The following is a 21994-nucleotide window of genomic DNA, read 5'->3' as shown; positions in this document are numbered from 1 at the left end:
AAGTCATTGACTAGGGACTTGACTCAGACTCAGAGTAGTCTGACCACAGATTTTAAGTCAAGTCATGTTTATTTATATAGCCCTCAATCACAAAAGAGCCTCAAAGGGCTTAACAAGCAGGCAACAGTAGATGATAGATGATAGACGACATCCCCTGACCTGAACCCCCATCAGGGCAAGGAAAAGTGTGAAAAGAGTGTGTTGAGCATAAAGTGTCCCCATTCAAAGTATTCCGCTAAAGTGACCGTATTTACATTTACTTACATTACTGTCAGCGACAAACAGCGGGAGAGTGCATTCGTAAATTATGAAGTCATGGTAATTTATTTGGTAAGCACGTAATATTGCTTACGACATGTAAGGACCAGAACATTTAAAGCCTATGACTTCGAATTTGACCTGACTTGAGACTTTACTTCGACTTGCACGTTTTTACTTCTTAAACAAAACAGTGACTTTCTTTCACTTTTGCAAGCTACCAAAAAAGATACATTGTCTTCATTCACGTCATCATTTACTACATTTTTATTCAGAATTTGCACAGACCCAATTTTTTATTAGTTTCCCAGAGATTGTTCCTTCTCTCTCAATTTTCCGAACACACATTGAGTTCAAATAAGAACTCCCAAGCCCTTGCAGCTGGCAACACTTTGAGATAATGATGCTGAATTCCACACAAATGAAGGGTCCAAATTCCGTACCTGTGCACCATGCTCAATGCCTATACACATGCATGCCATAGCAATCTATGGCTTCATCACACATGTGCTACGCACTGAAGATGAGAAGCCAAATTACCACCATCGCATCACATCAAAAGTTAATTGCAAACCCCTAACATGCTCCTACGGTGAGGGAACACATACTGTTTACTGTACATATCATCCACATCCAATCGTTTTCAGCCTATGCTAGTGAAGAATTACTTTTAGATGTTTTTTTCCATATTTTGAGCTTAAATTTTTCTGCTTTATGGGTGCTAAACCTTAAATGCCAGTTGTAATTGTATGTAAAGACAGCAATTTAACAACTAAAGTACACCGCAACAAATTTTAGCTTTAAAATAGGCCGGGGGGGTGGGGGGGGTCAAAATGTGGCATAGTGAGCCTCCCCTCTGAGAATATGATGGAAAATCATTGAAAATGAGTAAATGATTAACCATTAAATAGTTGACCATTTTACAAAACAAGCCCAATTTTAAACACATTAAGGCGCTCTACGGGGTTTGGCCACCAGAGGGCGCCCACTTCCCGTTAAAAACTGCTGGAGAGGGTGCGCGGCTTCCTGACTTGAGCACAAACTCAAGAGTGACTAAAATGAAGCCAATTATTAAAATAACAGAACTTACAGCTGCTGCCATCGATTGATTATGGGGGGTCTGTTGCAGGGGTCCCACATTCTGGACAAGAACGATGATTTACTCTCCAAGCGGGACAACTGGGGAAATGAAAAGCTGCCATTCATCAAGATTATTAGCATTCAAAAGCACATATGCGACATGCCCTGACTATGTGTCAAATTAATTGGCGTTTGATTGACGTGCCAGCTGGGCGTCTTCTTTCTGGTTGCTAATTAGCAATTGATTGGCTCTGTGGCTCTGTGTCATTAGCATGGATTGTGAAGTTAACAGGGTAGCTGATGGGCCGCAAAAAAACGGAACAGCGTATATGGAACTGAAAGGTCCATGTCCTTAATTTACGTTTTTCCTTCATTTCAGTGTTACCAACGCTTAACAATCAACATAAAAAATAATAAATCATAATAATTGTACATTTGATAGGCTATAGTCTAAATCATCAACATCACTGACACGTAATTAATTTAATCACCCAGAGAAAGAGAGTCCCATACAATATACACTTTGGGAGTCTTAACCAGTGTCCTGTTTATTTACAACAACCAGTGTAGTAAATCTACAACCTGTCTGTGTTTTGGGGGAACTTGACAATTGACAAACTATTTGAGCAATAAATAGCCAAACAGTGTTCTGAAGATATGTTTTCAGTGCAATGTTCCTGGATTCTGCTCACCATCATGGCGGCCAAACCCACACGGGCATATACGGAAGTGGACGTTAAGTGGGCACCCGCATTCTTTAAACTCCTTTTAGTTATTACGCAATCCAAAACGTAAAGACAATCGGTTCTGCATTTCTCCCCTTCTCCAACTAAAACAATACATACAATAAAATATTAAGCACAGTGATATTTGAATATAAACAACCATAAGCCGAGTTCAACAATGGATTAATCGAGAGTTTTTTCCTTCTAAACAGAGAAATACCATACATCCAAACATCTTGCTAGCAATTTATGGAACCAAGAAAAGGGGTCTTACAATGTATATTTCAAATATTGGTGCCTGACGTTTACGTTCTGTGACTGCCATAAAATAGATTCTATTTTAGTAGTACAAATTGCCTTGCCCAAAACTTTCCTGCTGAAAAATCGGCCAACCGAATGTAAACGCATTCTACATTTCCGGTACAGTTTGCGTAATGACTGTCAATGTAGACTCGTCAACAATAAATAGTGATTATTGATGTGTGGCTGGTTTGAATGGTGGGACTCTGATCAATAATAATAATAAGGCTGTGCTCCCTGTTCCCATAAGAGGGTGGTACAGTGGTACAGTGGATTCAAGAGGAATGTTGATCAGCTTAAATGGACAAAAAGTAAACATGAACAGAAAAAGTGTCCAGTGTTTATGTAACATAGACAGTTTTTTCATTTATAAGTCGCTCTGAAGTATAAGTCGCAGGAACAGCCAACCTAAAAAAAAAACATTAAAAAAAAGTGTGACTTATAGTCTGGAAAATACGGTTAAAAAATAATAGAAGACTTTTTATCCATCTGATACACATATTGTATTTATATTCCTTGAGACACCATGGAAGAAGGTCGAGGAGATGGACGGTGCTCTGGTACTTCATTTTTTGTTTCCCCATTACCATTTGCAGTATCCCACAATAGTGGGTACTATAGAACTCACTAGAATATTATAGAGATATCAGAACCTGGGTATGCTTTAGGCAGCGGACAGCTTTTATAGAAACCAAACATGGTGGTGGTAGTGTCATGGTCTCAGGTTGCATGAGTGCTGCCAGCACTGGTGAGCTATGGTTCATTTCCAACACGCGCTGTGACATTCCCCAACCCCAACCTTTGCAAACCTGATGACAACATAATGACTATTGTGAGATACTGTGGTTGAAAGTGACTTGTACTCTACATAGTCCTGATAGTCCATAACTACATGGTATGACTACTGTATGTTGCAGGCTACCGTATTCCACTGGGTGGTACAGTGGTACAGTGGATTCAAGAGGAATGTTGATCAGCTTAAATTGATTTTTTGATGCTGGTGGCAAGAGCCAGTGCTACGTTGACTGTTAGAAATGGAACAATAGTGACTAAAGTTCCCTGTAATGCACCACAAAGAGCAAATTATTAGACTGAAAGTTGACTTTATGTACCTTTAGCACCACCGATGAAGTATAAAAGCAGTGCATGTTGAAGATATCACTCCAGTGACAAGTATGCAATAAACACAAAATATATGAATATATACACAAAAGGGAGAGTAGTGTTGGTGTTTGAGGTGGGAAAACAGGACATTAACGCAATGGGCTGTTTTTGTTTTCAGTGTTTTGGTGTGATTTGTGGCTCCTTGGTAACACTGTAATTAGTGTGTAATCAAATTGAACACGGACTCAACACATGTAATGTTATTTGAATATTTGGAGCCCTCCTCTGTGCACACACAGGCAGACACACACACACACACACACACACACACCTCGCACCCCCTCCTCTCCCACACACATGGTTGGGAAAATGTGTGTTTGATTTGAATGGGGAGTAGCCTACCCTGCTCTCGCTTTACAACATATGGACGACTGCTTGCCTCTCAGTTGAGTCAAGGAAAGCATGAGAGAGAGAGAGGTGGACTTTGTTGCATGCCTTTAAGAAAAAGAGACATTTATGGACACCTAGGACATCCTAAAGCCTAATTGGTGTGGAGCGAATAAGGGTCATTGCAGGGTGAGTTTAATTTTGTATTATTTGAATATCTGCTTGTAGCACAGCAGCAGCTCTTTAAAATGACAGGTTTCTTCAACGTGTTATTACTTTGAAATAAAGCAAATGACTGTCATTACTTGATTATTATAGGTTCAGCTTTGTCGGAGCGGTGCGCTCACATCTCACAGACAGGTGTCACTTTCACCAGTTAAAAATAAAAGCACATGAAAGATGTGTGTATGCACTCCACGGAGGAGGTGCAAGCGTTTTAGGAGCCACTCTTGAGCCAAGTGTGCATGCCAAAGCAAGCAGTGCGCTTCTCGGCTGCAGCCTTCCTTCAACATGCGTGTGTCACTTCCAATATTTTTCCATACTCACACTCTCGCCACCTGAACACGTGTCTGCAGGAATTCAATTGTAGGAATACAATTGCAAATAACACAACTCAGGTTTATTATCATTGATCCTGTGACAGGCGGCTGGGAATTAAAAATCAGTCGGCTGTGAAAAGTATGCAAAATGTATATATCATTGTAGTACCCTCAAATCTATTACTTTTATGTACTGCTGAAACTTTTACAAATTGGAGTCATACCTGTGCATGTCTGTGACAAATTCAGCCGTACTGACTGAGTAAGTTAATATTAATTTTGCTTTGTGGGGATAGAAATTGGCCCCAAATTCTGACAGGTTGGCTATTCTATTTATTATTATTATTTTTGTATTATTATTTTTAAGTCTCAGGCGTCCCACAATTGTGTGCATAGTGTTTTTACAGCAAAGAAAAATATCAAGCTTATCGCTCCCACATCTGTAGCTTGGCAGACCAACTTGGCACTACAAGTGTATGTATACATACTATATATAATTACATTTTATGTGTATTTTATTTACGGCTGGTTAGCACACAGACCCCAGTTCAATTCCACCCTCAGCCATCTCTGTGTGGAGTTTGCATGTTGCATGACGACCAGTCCAGGGTGTACCCCGCCTCTCGTTCCGAAGACAGCTGGGATAGGCTCCAGCACCCCCCACGACCCTTGTGAGGATAAGCGGTAGAAAATGAAAATTTTATTTAGTGGGAAGCTTATACATGGTGTGGGCGTGGGTTCATCCACCTAGGTATGATTTCCATAAGGACTGAGGGTCATAAACATGCCTTAGGAACATATACTGTATTACTAGAGATGTCCGATAAATGCGATATCGGTGTCAGATATGTTTCCCGATCATGAAAACTGATGCTTTATACAACACATATGTGTTCATTCCACTACAGGAGATATGTCATGTTACACATATCGGTATCGGCTGATATCGGTATTGGAAATTAAGAGTTGGACAACATCGGTATATCAGTATTCGGCAAAAAAATCCAATATCGGACATCCCTATATATTACTGTTACTACATAATTAAAAAGTCAGTTTTGCATTTCAGTGGACATTTGGCTCTTAGGGGTTGATATCAAATCTCTGATATCAAAGTGCTTAAGTACGTCTGCAGCTGAAAGCAAGAGTCCCTTCCAAGCGTCCTTATCTTAACTGCTTCAATAGACTGAAAGTAGTATGCTCCGATTGCACCCTGAGACGGTGTCAGCCACTTGACCTACTTCTCACCGCTAACCTCTGGAATCAGACCACAAGCAAGAGGAGAAAGCTCTCAGGATACCAAATAATTAGACCACATCAGCTTGACTTTTTGCTAATTAATCATCATTTAATTACATTGTGCTTTCACCAATAACACAAGCATGAGAAGGTAGAGGCAAAAGTCAGGCACATGATGTGTAAAGTCTAATCCAAGGCAACACTGTGCAGATTTGTGTGTGTGTGTGTTTTTGGTATTCATGCGCCCACAAGAAAAGGTGGTTGCGCTGGGATGGAGAAGGCTGTAACATTAGCAGATAATTTGAATAACTTGGCTCCCAACACGTGAACGAGTAAAGTCAAAACTTCCAAAATGTTTTTCTTCCTTGGCTTCAATAGTCCAACATAGCAAAGTCAGGAAAATAAGCTCATTAGCATTCTAAACCAGGGGTTTTAAAAGTGTGAGACAGTGAGCCCTCCTCTCAGAGAACATAATATGGTCGGGGGGGCTCCCAGACAAACTTTTCATGAGCATATTGTGAATGTTGTATTATCGTTTTACACGATACCAATGTTTCAAATAATGACATTTGCGCATTTGGAAGTGAGATGTTGGGAGGACTCTGAACGCTCAATTTTCTTTTCTAACGGCAGCTCTTTGTGACATCACAGTATGCCAACAGTGAGCATAAGTTGTAGGCCTCGTTACACAGCTTTGTCTGAGCTTTCACAGTGTTAGCAAGCAGCATTGGTTTCTTCCTGGACACGTTTGTTTGAGGCAGAAGTGGTAGTTGATTATTTCAGGCCAGTAAGATAAAACTTTGGGGTCTGTTTTCTGTTTTCTGAACAAGTCTGAAATTGCTGAAGTCCGATTGGCTTTCCGACTTTACTTGTTTAAGAGTTGAGGAGTCAGAAGTGCAAGCTGTGAGTAACAATTTATGAGTGTCTTCATTGTGGTTATTTTGTGTAAGTCAGCCGTTGTCTGTGTAGCAGTATAGAGTGTGCATACAGGGAGAGGGGTGCAAAGTACAAGATCACACATGTCTGGAATTGCTAATAGTTGTCGACCTGAGTTTTTTTTTTTTAAACACGGGAGCCCCGCAAAAACTATCAGTAGCTCCTAAGCACTTTTTTACAGTTATCAACTCGCATGCTGACAACATTAGAAAGTAGGTTCGGCAGTAGTCTGGAAGTCATCGGGAACACTTGAGAGTGTGATCAATCACAGCAAAATGGGCGTGCCCAGAGGGAGGCTGTGGGTGGAATAAATTAAAACAGACTATTTTGGAAATCCAGCTGGAATAGGTGTAGATTCTGGAAGATCTATAAATTCATAAAAATGAATGGCAAGATGCATATTTGCTTCAACCTTCAAAGACTCCATCCGATCAAACAAGTCACATCCCCTCATAGCCACCAACACCTAAGTTGACCACCATACAGCTTCACTGCCCCAAATTTTACCACACACATGTCTTCATTGTGGTTATTTTGTGTAAGTCAGCAGTTGTCTGTGTAACATTATAGAGTGTGCATACAGGGAGAGGGGCGCAAAGTACAAGATCATGGATGTCTGGAATTGCTAATAGTTGACTACCTGAGTTTTTTTTTAAACATGGGAGTCGTGCAAAAACTATCAGTAGCTCCTAAGCACTTTTTTACAGTTCAACTCGCATACTGGGCTGCACAGAGGTCGAGTGGTTAGCGCGCAGACCTCACAGCTAGGAGACCAGGGTTCAATTACACCCTCGGCCTGGAGTTTGCATGTTCTCCCCATGCATGCGTGGGTTTTCTCCAGGTACTCCGATTTCCTCCCACATTCCAAAAACATGCTAGGTTAATTGGCGACTCCAAATTGTCCATAGGTATGAATGTGAGTGTGAATGGTTGTTTGTCTACATGTGCCCTGTGATTTGCTGGCCACCAGTCCAGGGTTCCCCCCCGCCTCTCGCCCCAAGACAGCTGGGATAGGCTCCAGCACCCCCGCGACCCTCGGGAGGATAAGTGGTAGAAAATGAATGAATGAATGAATGAACTGTAAATAAACACGGGAGTCCCGCAAAAACTATCAGTAGCTCCTAAGCACTTTTTTACAGTTATCAACTTGCATACTGACAACATTAGAAAGAGGGTTTGGCAGTAGTCCAGAAGTCATCGGGAACACTTGAGAGTGTGACAAATCACAGTGAAATGGGCGTGTCCAGAGGGAGGTTGTGTTTGGAATAAATTAAAACAGACTATTTTTCAAATCCAGCTGAAATAGGTGTAGATTCTGGAAGATCTATAAATTCCGTAGGTGTACCTGCTCTATAGGAGTCCACAACGAATTTGTAGTTTTTAGTCATGGTGCCATAGATGTGTTGCATGTTACAAGCTGTATTTGTCAGTGAGACTACCCACATTGCTACTCACTAATTCTACTGGAAGAAGTGAGAGTGATCTTAAAAGTGGCTTTTTCTGTCTTTGTGACAAATTGCGTGCACGCTCACCTTCACCTTACCGTTAAAGTGTTAAAATACATGTCATTCGTCAGCGTGACACATAAGATGTGTCTGGAGTCGGGAAGACGATCCAGGGGCGAACATGCACATGATTCATCCTGTCTGTACAGTACTCCCTGCGTCCCGCTTGGCCTCCATGCATGTGTCAGCCACACGTTTCCTCCAGATGCAGGTGTGTGTGTGTGTGTGTGTGTGTGTGAGGTCTACAGTCTGTGTGCGCTGGTGCCCACCAACCTTTTTCATTTGAACGTACACATCATAGCGTGTAATGCTACTATAAGAGTCATCCTACATGTGTGTACACAATCATCGAAGAATTCCAAGCACTTCATAAAAATGAATGGCAAGCTGCATATTGCCTTCAACCTTCAAAGACTCCATACCCACCAAACAAGCCACATCCTCTAATAGCCACAAACACCTAACTTGACCACCATCCAGCCTCACTGCCCCAAATTTGACCACACACTCCATTGAGGAATAATAATGGATTTTTTTTTGGCCTTCAGTGCTTCATTGACATTTATTTACTGCGAGATGAGATGTTTGGGGCTGCACGGTGAGCGAGTGGTTAGCGCACAGACCTCACAGCTAGGAGACCCGAGTTCAATCCCACATGTTCTCCGGGTACTCCGGTTTCCTCCCACATTCCAAAAACATGCTAGGTTAATTGGTGACTCCAAATTGTCCATAGGTATGAATATGAGTGTGAATGGTTGTTTGTCTATATGTGCCTGGTGATTGGCTGGCCACCAGTCCAGGGTGTACCCCGCCTCTCGCCCCAAGACAGCTGGGATAGGCTCCAGCACCCCCGCGACCCTGGTGAGGAAAAAGCGGTAGAAAATGAATGAATGAATGAGATGTTTGACACCACGGTATTCATGTTATTATTACAAGCTATGGCGATGACCCATATTTTCTTACCGAGGGCTTGGCATCGTAAAAAGCAATACCAAGACTTTAGTAAAACAACCAATAAATGGTGTCAAGTCAAATATAAGGTTACGATTGATCACTTATGAAGATATACAGGCATGGGTCTGTTTTGTTTACTTCGACTACATATCTGAAACAATTTAGTCTGAAACGCAGGCGGAAGGAAAAGTAGTTCCTGCCAACATGGATGACATGAAAATAGCAGCCTATTTGGAGAATCTGTTTCTGTAAACAACATAATACGTCGTTGTTGCGCCATGCTGTTAGATCCGGTTCTTTCTTAAATTAACCCTGTTTGACCCCTCAAGTCGTCATACCTCTCACTTTTACGTCCACTCATGTTTTTGCTTCTCCTCCTCCCATTTTCTCACAAAAACACCGACTTCACAGAACACTCTAGACTCAGGAAAAATACACCGCAGCTTGTCCGATCAGCAATTTTTGTCTGTGAGAACTGCCTTGACCTCGGAGTACACCTTCAACCCCCTCAGTCTCTTGAAGTATGGTTGTGGGTGTTGATCTTTAGAATCTTGTTTGGAGTCCTGGCTTGAACCTGACACATTGTTACATATGGGGGGGGGGGGGGGGGGGGGGGTTTAGGGGTAGAGGGATGTATCTTTGCACTTTATCTATAATATATCATTGTAATTGTAACATGAGGATGGACATATTTAGAATTGGACTCAAGAAAATGTTCACATTCAATCCCTCCAGACGCCCCTCCTCAGGCTTGAAAAATTTGTCAGTAATCCCTCTGCTAATGATGCCCTCATTGGGAGAGTTGACCCCCTCCTGGCCTCGGTCCCCACCCGCCAAACCCCCACTGCTCCACCCATCCACCTCCAACACACACATACGCTTATACAAACACAAGCATTGTCGTCACCGCCGTGGAGATGGCCGTCATCAGGCTACGTGACCCCTGTTACCTGAGGCCTGTCAGTCATGTTGACTCATATGGACAGCTTTATTTGGCCTCACTCTGTGTGGGTTACATCCAAAGCCTCCATTCATGAACATAATAGAGTGGAACAGCAGCGATAGAGCGGTTAGCTTTAAGAACGTTACTTAAATATTGCCTTGCAATGGATTGGTTAATGAAGGTTTTATGATAGCAACAGTTGAAATCATCTCGTATTTATTTTACTTCCATTTTGAAATTCAGACAAAGCAGATTTATTGTTGCTGTACGGTCGTGTTTATCCAGTGTATCTTTCAGTGGTGATAATGACGTTGGAGGTGTCAACCTAATTTAAAAAAAAAAAAAGCCTCAGTAGTTGTGCAAAGCCACTAATAACCCCACCAGGGATTACTATACAGCAGCTTGGGGGACAGCAGGGGCACTACTTGGGTCCCCCCTGGTTGTCATCTGAGAGAGTCAGAACCACAAGGCCTCGCTCTTCACTCCCCGCCTGAGACAGAGGGGCGACCCGATCAGTGTGAAAGCCTCCCACTTGGGGATACAGAGCAGCTCAGCAATCCCACTCCTATCCCCAGTTCCCACCACTAACCCCCTGTCCCCGTTCCATCCATCCATCCATCCCGGAGTCCTCCTCTCTACACCCAAGCCAAATAAAGCCTCTCAGCGACTTCTGTTTTCCTAATCTGTGAACTCTGACTGAGGCAGCCCATGCTTGAAAGAGAGACAACTCAACATGGGATGATCTCCCGGTGACAGGGAGAAGCTGAAAAAACGAATCCCGGAATGTCTCTGCTAAACCAAAAGACCACCCTGCCATCCTCCCGTCCTTGTCCTTCCCGTTCTCCCGCCTCCTTTTCATTCCCTTTCCATTCCCTTTTGCATTATCACATCTACCTTTCCTAATTGGGCTGTCATTGGATGATTAATACCACTGACTGTGTTCCATTTGCCAAAATGGCCTGAGTCACTCTGGTTGCCAGGTACAACTTGGACATGCAAGGCCTAATATTTTATTATCTTTCATCACAGTTCTAATGGACAAATGACTCAACACAGCTAAAGTATATCCCCAGGGGATGGAAGTGATTTTTCCTTGCCATTAAGCCGCAGAGAAATGCTGCATCACATTGATGACTCCACCAAAGCAAGGCGGGACTTTAACAGAAAACACAAGTCACAACGACGTGTAAGAATGTATGCAAGTGAGGAAATGAAATAAAATACCAGCTGGGTACTTGTTGCAGACCCAAACTTCTTTCAGGGCTCAATTCCAAATGCAGAAACTTCATCATCTTAAACTTTGGCATCGTTTAACACGAGAATATAACATTCTAACTACATTTAGAGGTCAGAAAAGTGGACAAAACATAACAGGTGCCCTTTGAGGCATTAAGGAGTGAGAATTACCAACATACTCAGTGCATGAATCTCAATGACATTTTGACTGCTCAACAATTTCATGAATGGAGACCGAAAAGATGTCCAATGACAGGAGACGGGAGTTAAACAGAAACACGAGTCGCAATGGAATGGAGGAATACATGCCAAGTCAAGCAATGAAATCTCAGCTACATTTTGTCGATCCAAAAAACTTGGACGATGTATAAAAAGTCTAAAAACTATTGGCAGCGATAAGAATCGATATATTTCTTTAAACATGTCAGCCTACTCTTGCAGCTTGCAGCAGTTTCAGCTTAGACCGCATCTAATGAAAGACAATGTATGCACCCTTTCATGGGAGGCGTCAATGCTGAGTGTTAAAATGATATTTCTGGACATTTCTACATTGGAAGAATAGAAGAAAAAATGTAAAGCCACCTAAACCACAATGGTGACACCCGGGCAACAATGACAGATCTTGAAGGATGTTAATATGTCGCAATGGTAAGTCACTGGGCTTTAATTAAGGGAAAAAATAGTCTCACTTCCGAGGGGTTTGGGGTTGGGGGGGCTTTGTCAATGTCCCCACTCTGTAGCACACACTGCAAGAATCTCCTGGCAGGCCCAGTGGCATGCATGGAAACGGCCATATTTAGGCATTCCAACGGATCGTTGCAGTCGGCCACCTTAACCTGTCTCCCCTCAGTGTCTCACTCCATCCATCTTACAGTTTTCCTTCCTTCTCGCTCTTACTTTTACCGTCTTTCCTTCCAGTTTGATCTAATCTTGAACAATTTCCCCTCTTTCTTACGTGCCGTTATTCCGACTCCGCAATCTTTTGTTCCTCTCTCAGAGTCTTTGCCTTCTTCTCTTTTCTTGGATGAACTCGCTGCAGTTGGAAGCTGGGCCTGGATGCTAATGAGTTACTAATTCCATCAAATGTCCCTTAGTGTCCTGCTCAGTGTTTTTGTTTTTTTTTGTTTTTTTTAACTGTAGCCAGGTTTTTGATGGAGTGCCTTGGCTGATGAACTCCTCCCACTTTGGCTCCCTCAGACTCGGACACATGCCATTGATCAATGTCTCGATCCTTCTTGGCAAGGGTCATTCCCTAATCTTTTATGGGCAGCCTCTGTCCCTGAAATTGATTTTTTTTTTTTAATAAAATGATTGCACCGGCAGGGGATTTTCTTCTTTGAGTAATGTTTGCATGGTTTTCATTTCTTTTGGAAGACTGTGTTCAAAATACAAAACTATCACTAAAATCATTCATTCATTCATTCATTTTCTAACGCTTATCCTCACGAGGGTTGCGGGGGTGCTGGAGCCTATCCCAGCTGTCTTCAGGCGAGAGGCGGGGTACACCCTGGACTGGTGGCCAGCCAATCACAGGGCACATATAGACAAACAACCATTCACACTCACATTCATACCTATGGACTATTTGGAGTCACCACCAACCTAGCATGTTTTTGGAGTGTGGGAGGAAACCGGAGTACCCGGAGAAAACCCACGCATGCACGGGGAGAACATGCAAACTCCACACAGAGATGGCCAGGGGTGGGATTAAACTCAGGTCTCCTAGCTGTGAGGTCTGCACGCTAACCACTCGATTGCAGTGCAGCCATAACTAAAACCAAAATAATAAAAATTATGTAAATTAAATTTTTTTGCGCCCCCTAAGGGTTGTACTCAAAATACTTGTAAGACATGGCAACAAATGGTCAATAACTTATGGACAATTAGATGCTAAGTCCCAGAGATATTTTGGATGAATGCAGCCATTCATTTTTCAACCAATCTTGCTCAAATTTCGTGCTTATCAGTCCCCTAAATGTGTCTGCCAAATTTTGTGGATTTGGATAAACACCCTTAAGTTACAGTGTGCTAACACAGTAACATGTAACAAATGTAAATGTGTAACAAGCAGTAGTTGTGTCTACTTTTCTTGACATTTTCTTTGCCCCACACTCTTTTAACACCCACTTGAAATAGTTGGAGTGTAGATGAGTGGTTCTATTCGCTAGTCCACCATTTTTGAAATGTTCTCCCAGCTTTGGACGCACTACACATACGAAGAAGTAAACTTTTGTCTCTATGACCATCCTTAAATCCATCTGTCTGCCTTCCGCGCTTGACTGAAGTGGATACAGAGGCCACCTTTTGTTCTTCCGAGATGAAGAGGGATGGTGTTGTGCAAGGGAGGGGTTGTGAGAGCGGGAGGAGGTGGCTGTGATTCATTGTAATTTAATAAATACCACACAAAGCCCCATCAGCTGTCACTTCTCCAATGGAGGCACTTCCAGATTTGACACCCAGGGAAGGAAAAGGGGGATTAGGGAAGGCCATATTCATCTCCTTCTCGCTGTCTTTCACCTCCCTCTTACTCTTACCCCAATAGCTTTCTCGCCCTACACCCATTCAAGCTTTCTTTGGGACCAAGAGGCCCCTTGTCTAGTTATGGGTGTAGAAATGATGTCACCCAGGTAACCAATCAAGGAGGCTCAAAGAGTTATCACTAGTGGTGTATTTCATGCTTCGCTAAAAGAACATAATGTCCTCGTACTTCGGTATTAGTATAAAAAATTACAAAAAAACAAAAAAACTTAAACTATATTAGTAAAGCAGGAAGTGAACAAATGTAACAGTTACTGATTGTAAAAGTACCAGATGGAGGGGTAGGATTTAATAAGCTTTGCTTCTTCCTACTCCTTTTGGACATGTGGAACTGTGAACTGATGATGTGATGCATTCAATTGTAATCTGATGCATGTTCAAATGAAATAAAACCATTACCATTACCATTACCATTACCATTACCATAATGCTTCTTCCCCCTAATGTCGTCTTGTAATTGTGTCCTCATAGCTTGCTATTCGGCAAACTTGTCTGTTTCGCTTCTTAAACAGAGAAGGTCACATATGTGGTCCACTGCTTCACAACATTACCGGGATTATGGGCTGCCATGCACCCTAAGCACAAGCACAAGGCTGTAATACCCATGGAAGTCTTTACATTGATACTGTCTGGTTAGATACTGGGGCCGGGGTCCAATTAACCTAGCATGTTTTTGGAATGTGGGAGGAAACCGGAGTACCTGGAGAAAACCCACGCATGCACGGGGAGAACATGCAAACTCCACACAGAGATGGCCGGGGGTGGGATTGAACTGGAGTCTCCTGGCTGTGAGGTCTGTGCGCTAACCACTCGACCGCCGTGCAGCCTTACTTTTAACCAAACATGAAAAAATAGCAGTGAATCAGAAGTCCAAACCGTGGCTCCAGGGGGTTCACCAGCCACAACAACAGATGTGATTTAGCCCTTGTGTCGTCGCTGGCTAATATTTTTCCACTTTTCAAGTGGATAGGAACAAGCCCCGGACCTGGCCATGATAGTGACACTGGTATTTCAGGTGGCTGATAACATAACAATGTTTTAGTTTCCTCGTCATTGATTGTTTGCAGAACATTTGGTGCCACTAACACCTCTTAAACGAAAATCTCACTTGATCAGGTAAAAAGGAGCGCTTGATTTGCTCACTTGCTTACTTACAGCACAGTACAGGTAATCTGGCCTCATCCGTTATTGGAGCAATTTTTATGTTCTGTGATTTATTATTTATACTTTTTAGGAAGCGACTTTGTAATTAGGGTAAACATTATGGACTGATACTCACACAGACATGTTTAGGACTGTTGGGGCTTAGTAGAGGTCCTCTTCTTGTTTTATCCTTATAAGGTAAAGATATGAGTTTGACACTGACCTCTGTGTTTGTATCTGTCTCTTACAGGAAGGGCCTGATGTGAAGGGTCACTGAGCTCAGACACCTCCTCTGAGCTGTAATTAAGCACATCGAGGGGGGGATTTTAGTCAGGCGGTGGACACGTCTGCAGACACTCTCCCTCTCTCTTTAAATCGCACAGCTCCTCTGGTGGACTCTCATATATCTGTGCATTTATACCTAGGCAGGGCCTCGGAGCAGAATGAGGGAACCCTGGAGGTACCTACTGTGCTTGGGTCTCCTGGCATACTCAGCCTCTTCACCCAGTGGCAACAATCCCTTTGCGGGGCAGCAGACTCCTGTGGACCCTTGCTACGACGACGCAGGTGCAGCCCGCCGCTGCATCCCAGAGTTCATCAACGCCGCCTTTGGCAAAGAGGTGGCCGTGTCCAGCATGTGCGGCCGCCCTCCTTCCCGCTCCTGTAGCGTTGTGGATCGTGGCGACGACAGGCCATCGGTGCGCACGTGCCAGATTTGTGACGCCGCAGACCCCCGTCGCTCCCATCCGGCTTCCTACCTCACAGACCTCAACTCGGCTCACAACCTGACTTGTTGGCAGTCAGAGAACCTGAACACATCGCCACACAATGTGACCCTGACTCTTTCCCTTGGTAAAAAGTTCGAGATCACCTACGTGAGCTTGCAGTTCTGCTCTCCAAGACCTGAGTCGCTTGCTATCTACAAGAGCATGGACTATGGCAAGACCTGGATGCCGTACCAGTTCTACTCATCACAGTGTCGACGTGTATACAATCGACCCAACAAAGCAACCATCACAAAACAGAACGAACAGGAGGCTCTGTGTACCGACGGCCACACTGACCTCTACCCCCTCTCTGGAGGACTCATCGCGTTCAGCACCTTGGATGGGAGACCATCTGGCAAGGACTTTGACAACAGCCCGGTCCTTCAGGACTGGGTGACCGTCACCGACATCCGTGTGGTCTTCAGCCGGCCCCAACCATCGAGGGAGCTGGCGGTCGGAAGCAACAGCGGAGGAGGAAGGGATGATGACCTCATGGGGGTGACCTCGACGCTGCCCACGTATTTCTACGCGGTGGGCGACTTCCAGGTGGGCGGACGGTGCAAGTGCAACGGCCATGCGTCACGCTGCCTGAAAGACAAGGAGGGAAAGCTGGTATGCGACTGCAAGCACAACACAGAAGGACCTGAATGCGACCGCTGTAAGCCCTTCCATTACGACCGCCCATGGCAGAGGGCCAGCGCCCGAGAGGCCAACGAGTGTCTGCGTAAGTTGTCTCCCTTTCAAATTTCAACTACCAACTCAAAACAACTAGTCAGCAATAGTCGCCCCCGAAAGAACTCAGACTACACTAAAACAAATCACCTCCAGGGGTGGTCTCGGCTTGATTTGTACATTGGTTCACTTAAAATGTGTAATATAAATAAAACGTGATTGAAGAGCCCCTTCCATGTCAGGCTAGCAAAATGGGTCCTCCGTTAAATCAAATGAAAGCCGGTTCACATTTTAGACGAAACATCTTAAATGTGCCTGTGTTTACTGGTACAGGCTGCAATAACATTTTTGGAAAGCAAAATACTCCATCATTTGGTTTCTGGACTGATTCATTTTCAGGATAGGTGAAGGATAAAAAATACAAACTGGTATAATGACCAGCGTAGCTTCCCATAACATTGATGGTCAATCACTTGACTGTATTCCCATTAGTGGATGGGAATACAGTCAGTGGATTAAGTCAGTGGATTAAGTACTCATGTTTTCTGGAAATATCTAAAAAGGGCATACAACTACGACTATGTCATCTGAGACCGCGACTAAGCGCTTTTTACCTCCAGAAACGGACATGGAACCTTGCCATTTTAAATTCATTAATTTTTTCTTCGGGACGAGAGGCGGGGTACACCCTGGATTGGTCGCCAGCCAATCACAGGGCACATATAGACAGACCTGATCTAGCAGCATGGCGCAACAACGACGTAATATCTTGTTTATAGAAACAGATTATCCAAATGGGCTGCCATTTTCATGTCGTCTATGTTGGCAGGAACTACTTTTCCTTCCGCCTGCCGTTTCAGACTAAATTGTTTCAGATATGTAGTCAAAGTAAACAAAACAGACCCATGCCTGTATATCTTCATAAGAAACCTTATATTTGACTTGACACCATTTAATGGTTGTTTTACTAAAGTATTGGTATTGCTTTTTACGATGCCAAGTAGCTTGTAATAATAATAATAATATGAATACCATGGTGTCAAACAGGGCGGCACGGTGGTCTAGGGGTTAGCGCACAGACCTCACAGCTAGGAGACCAGGGTTCAATCCCACCCTCGGGCATCTCTATGTGGAGTTTGCATGTTCTCCCCGTGCATGCATGGGTTTTCTCCGGGTACTCCGGTTTCCTCCCACATTCCAAAAACATGCTAGGTTAATTGGCGACTCTAAATTGTCCATGGGTGTGAATGTGGGTGTGAATGGTTGTTTGTCTATGTGTGCCCTGTGATTGGCTGGCGACCAGTCTAGGGTGTACCCCGCCTTACGCCCGAAGACAGCTGGGATAGGCTCCAGCACCCCCCGTGACCCTCGTGAGGAAAAAGCGGTAGAAAATTCATTTTCTACTGCTTATCACAGGGCACATATACGTAGACAAACAACCATTAACACTAACATTCATACCTATGGACAATTTGGAGTCACCAATTAACCTAGCATGTTTTTGGAATGTGGGAGGAAACCGGAGTACCCGGAGAAAACCCACGCAAGCACGGGGAGAACATGCAAACTCCACACAGAGATGGCCAAGGGTGGAATTGAACTGGGGTCCCCTAGCTGTGAGGTCTGCGCGCTAACCACTCAACGGCCATTTTAAATGATTATTCTTATTTATGTCCCAATTGCTGTTAATGTAAGCATATATCCGTTATATGGCTGCATGTAAGCTTTTTTACGGTGGAACTTGTACACCTGTTTTAAATATAAACAGACATCCAGTGAAATTTAATTCAGGTTAATTTTGCCTGTCATAAAAAATGTGGAAGCACGGCAAAGCAACAGCAAATTAGCAGACGTTGTCCCCATTTTCACCTCGCTCGTGTAATGAAGTAGAATTACAGCCAAGAAGGAGTTTCAATAGTGTGTATATTTTTCTAACATGTTGTAATTGCCCGGTGAGCTGGCTTGAGATCATATTTAGCAATGCCACATCTGTTTAAGGGCGACCGGGAGTGACAGAGCAAAGCCATTCTAGCCAAAATAAATTCAACCCGTGTTCATGCCAGCACTACCTTACCCCCAGACGCCTCGTCTCTTACTCAACACACGGGCGCCTCTCCCCCTTCTGCTACGATATCCTGTCAATCCATCAGCGCTTTCTGCAGCGTGCTTCTGCATACGCCCTTTTTTAAATGTCCCGTAGTGCTTTCTGAAAATGCTACAGCCACTTCCTGCAGATCTCTTTTGTACGGGATGTATATGTCAACTCTATGCAGGATTTCTGGACCCGTTTGTGCGGCCCAACTGGGGTGACCTAATCCCAGTGTTGATATGGGCCCATTAAAGCTACGCATACCCGATCATACGTGCAGATATGCAAGAAAGTCAGTCCCAGATGTCTCATTTGAGTTTTTTCTTCTTAGAAATTGTCCTCAAAGTTGCAAGAGACTCTTTAAAATCCCCTAGTGTGTAGTATGTCATCTACAAAGCGCCCTCATGTTGATTTATTTGCATGTTGTTTTTCCTGCGGAACAAATGGCTGCATGCCTGCAACATGCCACCGTGGCAGCAAGTGTGTTAAAAGTGTTTCTCATCTTTATGTGAGACATGAACACACGTCTTTCTCTTTTCTGTGCCTTCTAAAGATATAAAAACAAATCAAAAGAGACAGATCATTACTGCAAGTAATGGGACACACCTACACCTCCAACAAGGTTTTATCTTTACAGTATTCTGCCATATTTTGGTCCTTTTTGGCCTGAGACATTAGCCACGTATACATGGACCCAAATATTCCAATTCCATTCGGGTTATTTGCTCAAACGGAAGGAATCTAACCTTTGTATACACCTCATTCCGAAAGAAAAGTGCCAATCCGAATGAATATAATTCAGATTCTTATAAAAGAATCTAAACCCTTCTATACACCATTCACAAGTCCAGTTTTATTAAAAAAGAAAATACATATCTATATAAAACATGTGCCGAGCTTAATTATAAAATATTAGCAAGATTGAACTTTTTCCTGTTCCCGGGTGCGTTCTTTCAGCGAATGCTGAGATATGACGTAACACACAGCTCCAGACGTTCTTCAATTTAAAAAAATGGAGGCGAGCAATCGGCACTGGACTGCTAAGGAAAGTTTGTTTTTGATTCAAACTAAATTTCGAGACTGGACGAAGGAAAAACTGGCAATACGGAGTTATTCCAACAAGTGGAAGAAAAACTGGAGGAAGTCGGTATCACGTGATGTTGGTGTTTACGCTTTACTGCGCATGCCCCATTGACTATTCTGGTTGATTATAGCGGCGCATGTAGACACGCCATTGGAATATTCCTTTCCATGTATACCATTGCTTTCGGAAAAGTCATTCGGAAAGATTCCATTCGGAAAGAGAAAAACTCATGTCAACATGGTTATTGAGGGCGTCAAGTTGATGTGCTGCAGCCAAATGTGTGGTGAATAGTCGCTAGCCGGTGTGAATCAAAGTAACAATGCTAATAATAATAATAGTAACAATGTCGCTCTAGCTTGGTTAATAACATTGCATTATATGTAAATGTAATATGGAGTTATTTTCAGAAGGCTTCATAGGTGGAATAAATGCGTCACATTTTTAGCTGTCTTGTCTTAGCTGTTTTTATATCTTTAGAATGCACTGATAATGTGTTACTGTCTCACATAAGGATGTTGAATGATTACCCCCAAAAAGCGCAGTTTTCCCTTAAAAGGTGACAAGTAACAGAGCGGTGAAGTCCCTGAGGTGTCACCGGAGTCCAATCTGGGCCCTGAGGGTGTTTTTAGTAGACGGTGAAGGTCTAAAGGGGCAGGGTGTGGGGTCGTGATCCTTTAGCAGGGTGGTGACATGGTTAAGCTGCCGCTGAGGAGACGATGTTGAATGTTAAGGAATGTGAGCGGGGCAGATGTGGAGATATTTAGTGAAAAAATACTACCACATCTAAACTGGTGGACGAGTGGTTAGTGCGCAGGCCACACAGCTAAGTTCGATTCCATCCTTGGCCATCAAGTTCTCCCGGTGCATGCGTGGGTTTTCTCCGGGTACTCCGTTTTTTTCCCACATTCCAAAAACATGCCAGGTTAATTGGCGACTCCAAATTGTCCATAGGTATGAATGTGAGTGTGAATGGTTGTTTGTCTATATGTGCCCTGTGATTGGCTGGCCACCAGTCCAGGGTGAACCCCGCCTCTCGCCTGAAGACAGCTGGGATAGGCTCCAGCACCCCCGCGAGCCTCGGAGGATAAGCGGTAGAAAATTAATGAATGAATACTCCCACATCTAAACTGGTGGACGAGTGGTTAATGCGCCGGCCACACAGCTAGGAGACCCGAGTTTGATTCCATCCTCGGCCATCTCTGCGTGGAGTTTGCATGTTCTCCTTGTGAATGCGTGGGTTTTCTCCGGGTACTCCGGTTTCCTCCCACATTCCAAAAACATGCTAGGTTAATTGGCCACTCCAAATTGTCCATAGGTATGAATGTGAGTGTGAATGGTTGTTTGTCTATATGTGCCCTATGATTGGCTGGCCACCAGTCCAGGGTGTACCCCGCTTCTCGCTCAAAGACAGCTAGGGTAGGCTCCAGCACGCTCGTGACGTGCGGGAGAATAAGCGGTAGAAAATGAATGAATGAATGAATCTTACCTGGTGGCCCAGTTTGGTTTGGGTTTTGGACTACCTGTATCTCTAAAACACTAGAAGAGCAGGAGTGTTTCGTAAGATTTTGTTATTTAAAAACATTGCATCTACTATCCCAGAGCACCTGTCAAATTATGATATAAAAATATCTTGGTATCTCATGGTATCTTCCAACGCATCTGCTGCCTCCATCGTAAAGACCCCGTCTTCCAAATCTCTGCCTTGGAGGTCAGAGAGGGAAGTCTGTTCGTAGTGATGGAGACTAGATGGAAATAGCTGTGATTTATCCTCAGAGTGGAGCAGAGCAGAATGAGGAAACATGCATTAGTTCTGTTTGGTTGCCGCATATGATTGAGTATTGTTGTTTTTGCTGGCACAGTCCATAGCTGCAAGTAAATACTGTTTGTTGACTGTATAAGATGAGAGGCCTCTCATGGAGTCAATGATTTATGCCCGTGTTGGCCAGGATGGCAAATTATTCTCCAGTCCTTCCTCTCCCTCATTTGGACCAGCTCAGGGATGCTGCAAAGCCCGAGCCAGACACCATCCATCCCGAATGGAGCAGCTCAGCCAGTTCCTGCTGTGTTCCATTGCTATGCATTCATAGCAAACTCCACGGGGTCATTTCGAGGCTGCTGGCATTCGTTTGGGTTTACTTTTCAAGATTGTAGGTGAGCTGAGGCTGGCATCGTCTTCTAGTGCAGGGGTGCGGCGGCGAATATTTTATTATAGCGCATTTAAATCACTGGTTTGGCGAGTGATGACTGACACACTAGCCTGTTTTTGGACTTTCCTTTTAAATCAAGTCAGTTAACACGCACTGCATATTTATCCATGTCATCACCTGAAGGAAATTCCCTCAATTTGTAATACCTCTTAAAGAGTTATTACCTGTTTTGGAATAAATGCAAGTAGATCATTCCTGTCTAATATGGTCTCATGAATTAAAAAGGGTGCATTACACTAAAGTAGAAGAATCAGAGGGGAATCAGGGTTCAGTCTTTTTGGACACTAT

At 43.6% G+C, this 21994-nt stretch overlaps 1 protein-coding gene across 1 annotated transcript in view; it reads left to right on the top strand.

Moving 5' to 3' along the window:
- The first annotated feature begins 3839 nt into the window (after positions 1-3839).
- ntn2 (netrin 2) overlaps positions 3840-21994 on the top strand; it is a 43140-nt gene continuing 24985 nt past the window's right edge. Inside the window, exons 1-2 of the mRNA XM_058062291.1 lie at positions 3840-4043; positions 15138-16378. Of these exons, the coding sequence (XP_057918274.1) occupies positions 15331-16378 (1048 nt within the window). The 5' untranslated portion in view covers positions 3840-4043; positions 15138-15330. The remainder of the gene's footprint in view (positions 4044-15137; positions 16379-21994) is intronic.

This window comes from Doryrhamphus excisus, chromosome 22 (assembly GCF_030265055.1).
Source record: "Doryrhamphus excisus isolate RoL2022-K1 chromosome 22, RoL_Dexc_1.0, whole genome shotgun sequence".
In the NCBI taxonomy this organism is placed as follows: domain Eukaryota; kingdom Metazoa; phylum Chordata; class Actinopteri; order Syngnathiformes; family Syngnathidae; genus Doryrhamphus; species Doryrhamphus excisus.
The sequence above is the reverse complement of the archived record's forward strand: the minus strand, read 5'-3'. Positions and strand labels throughout refer to the sequence as shown.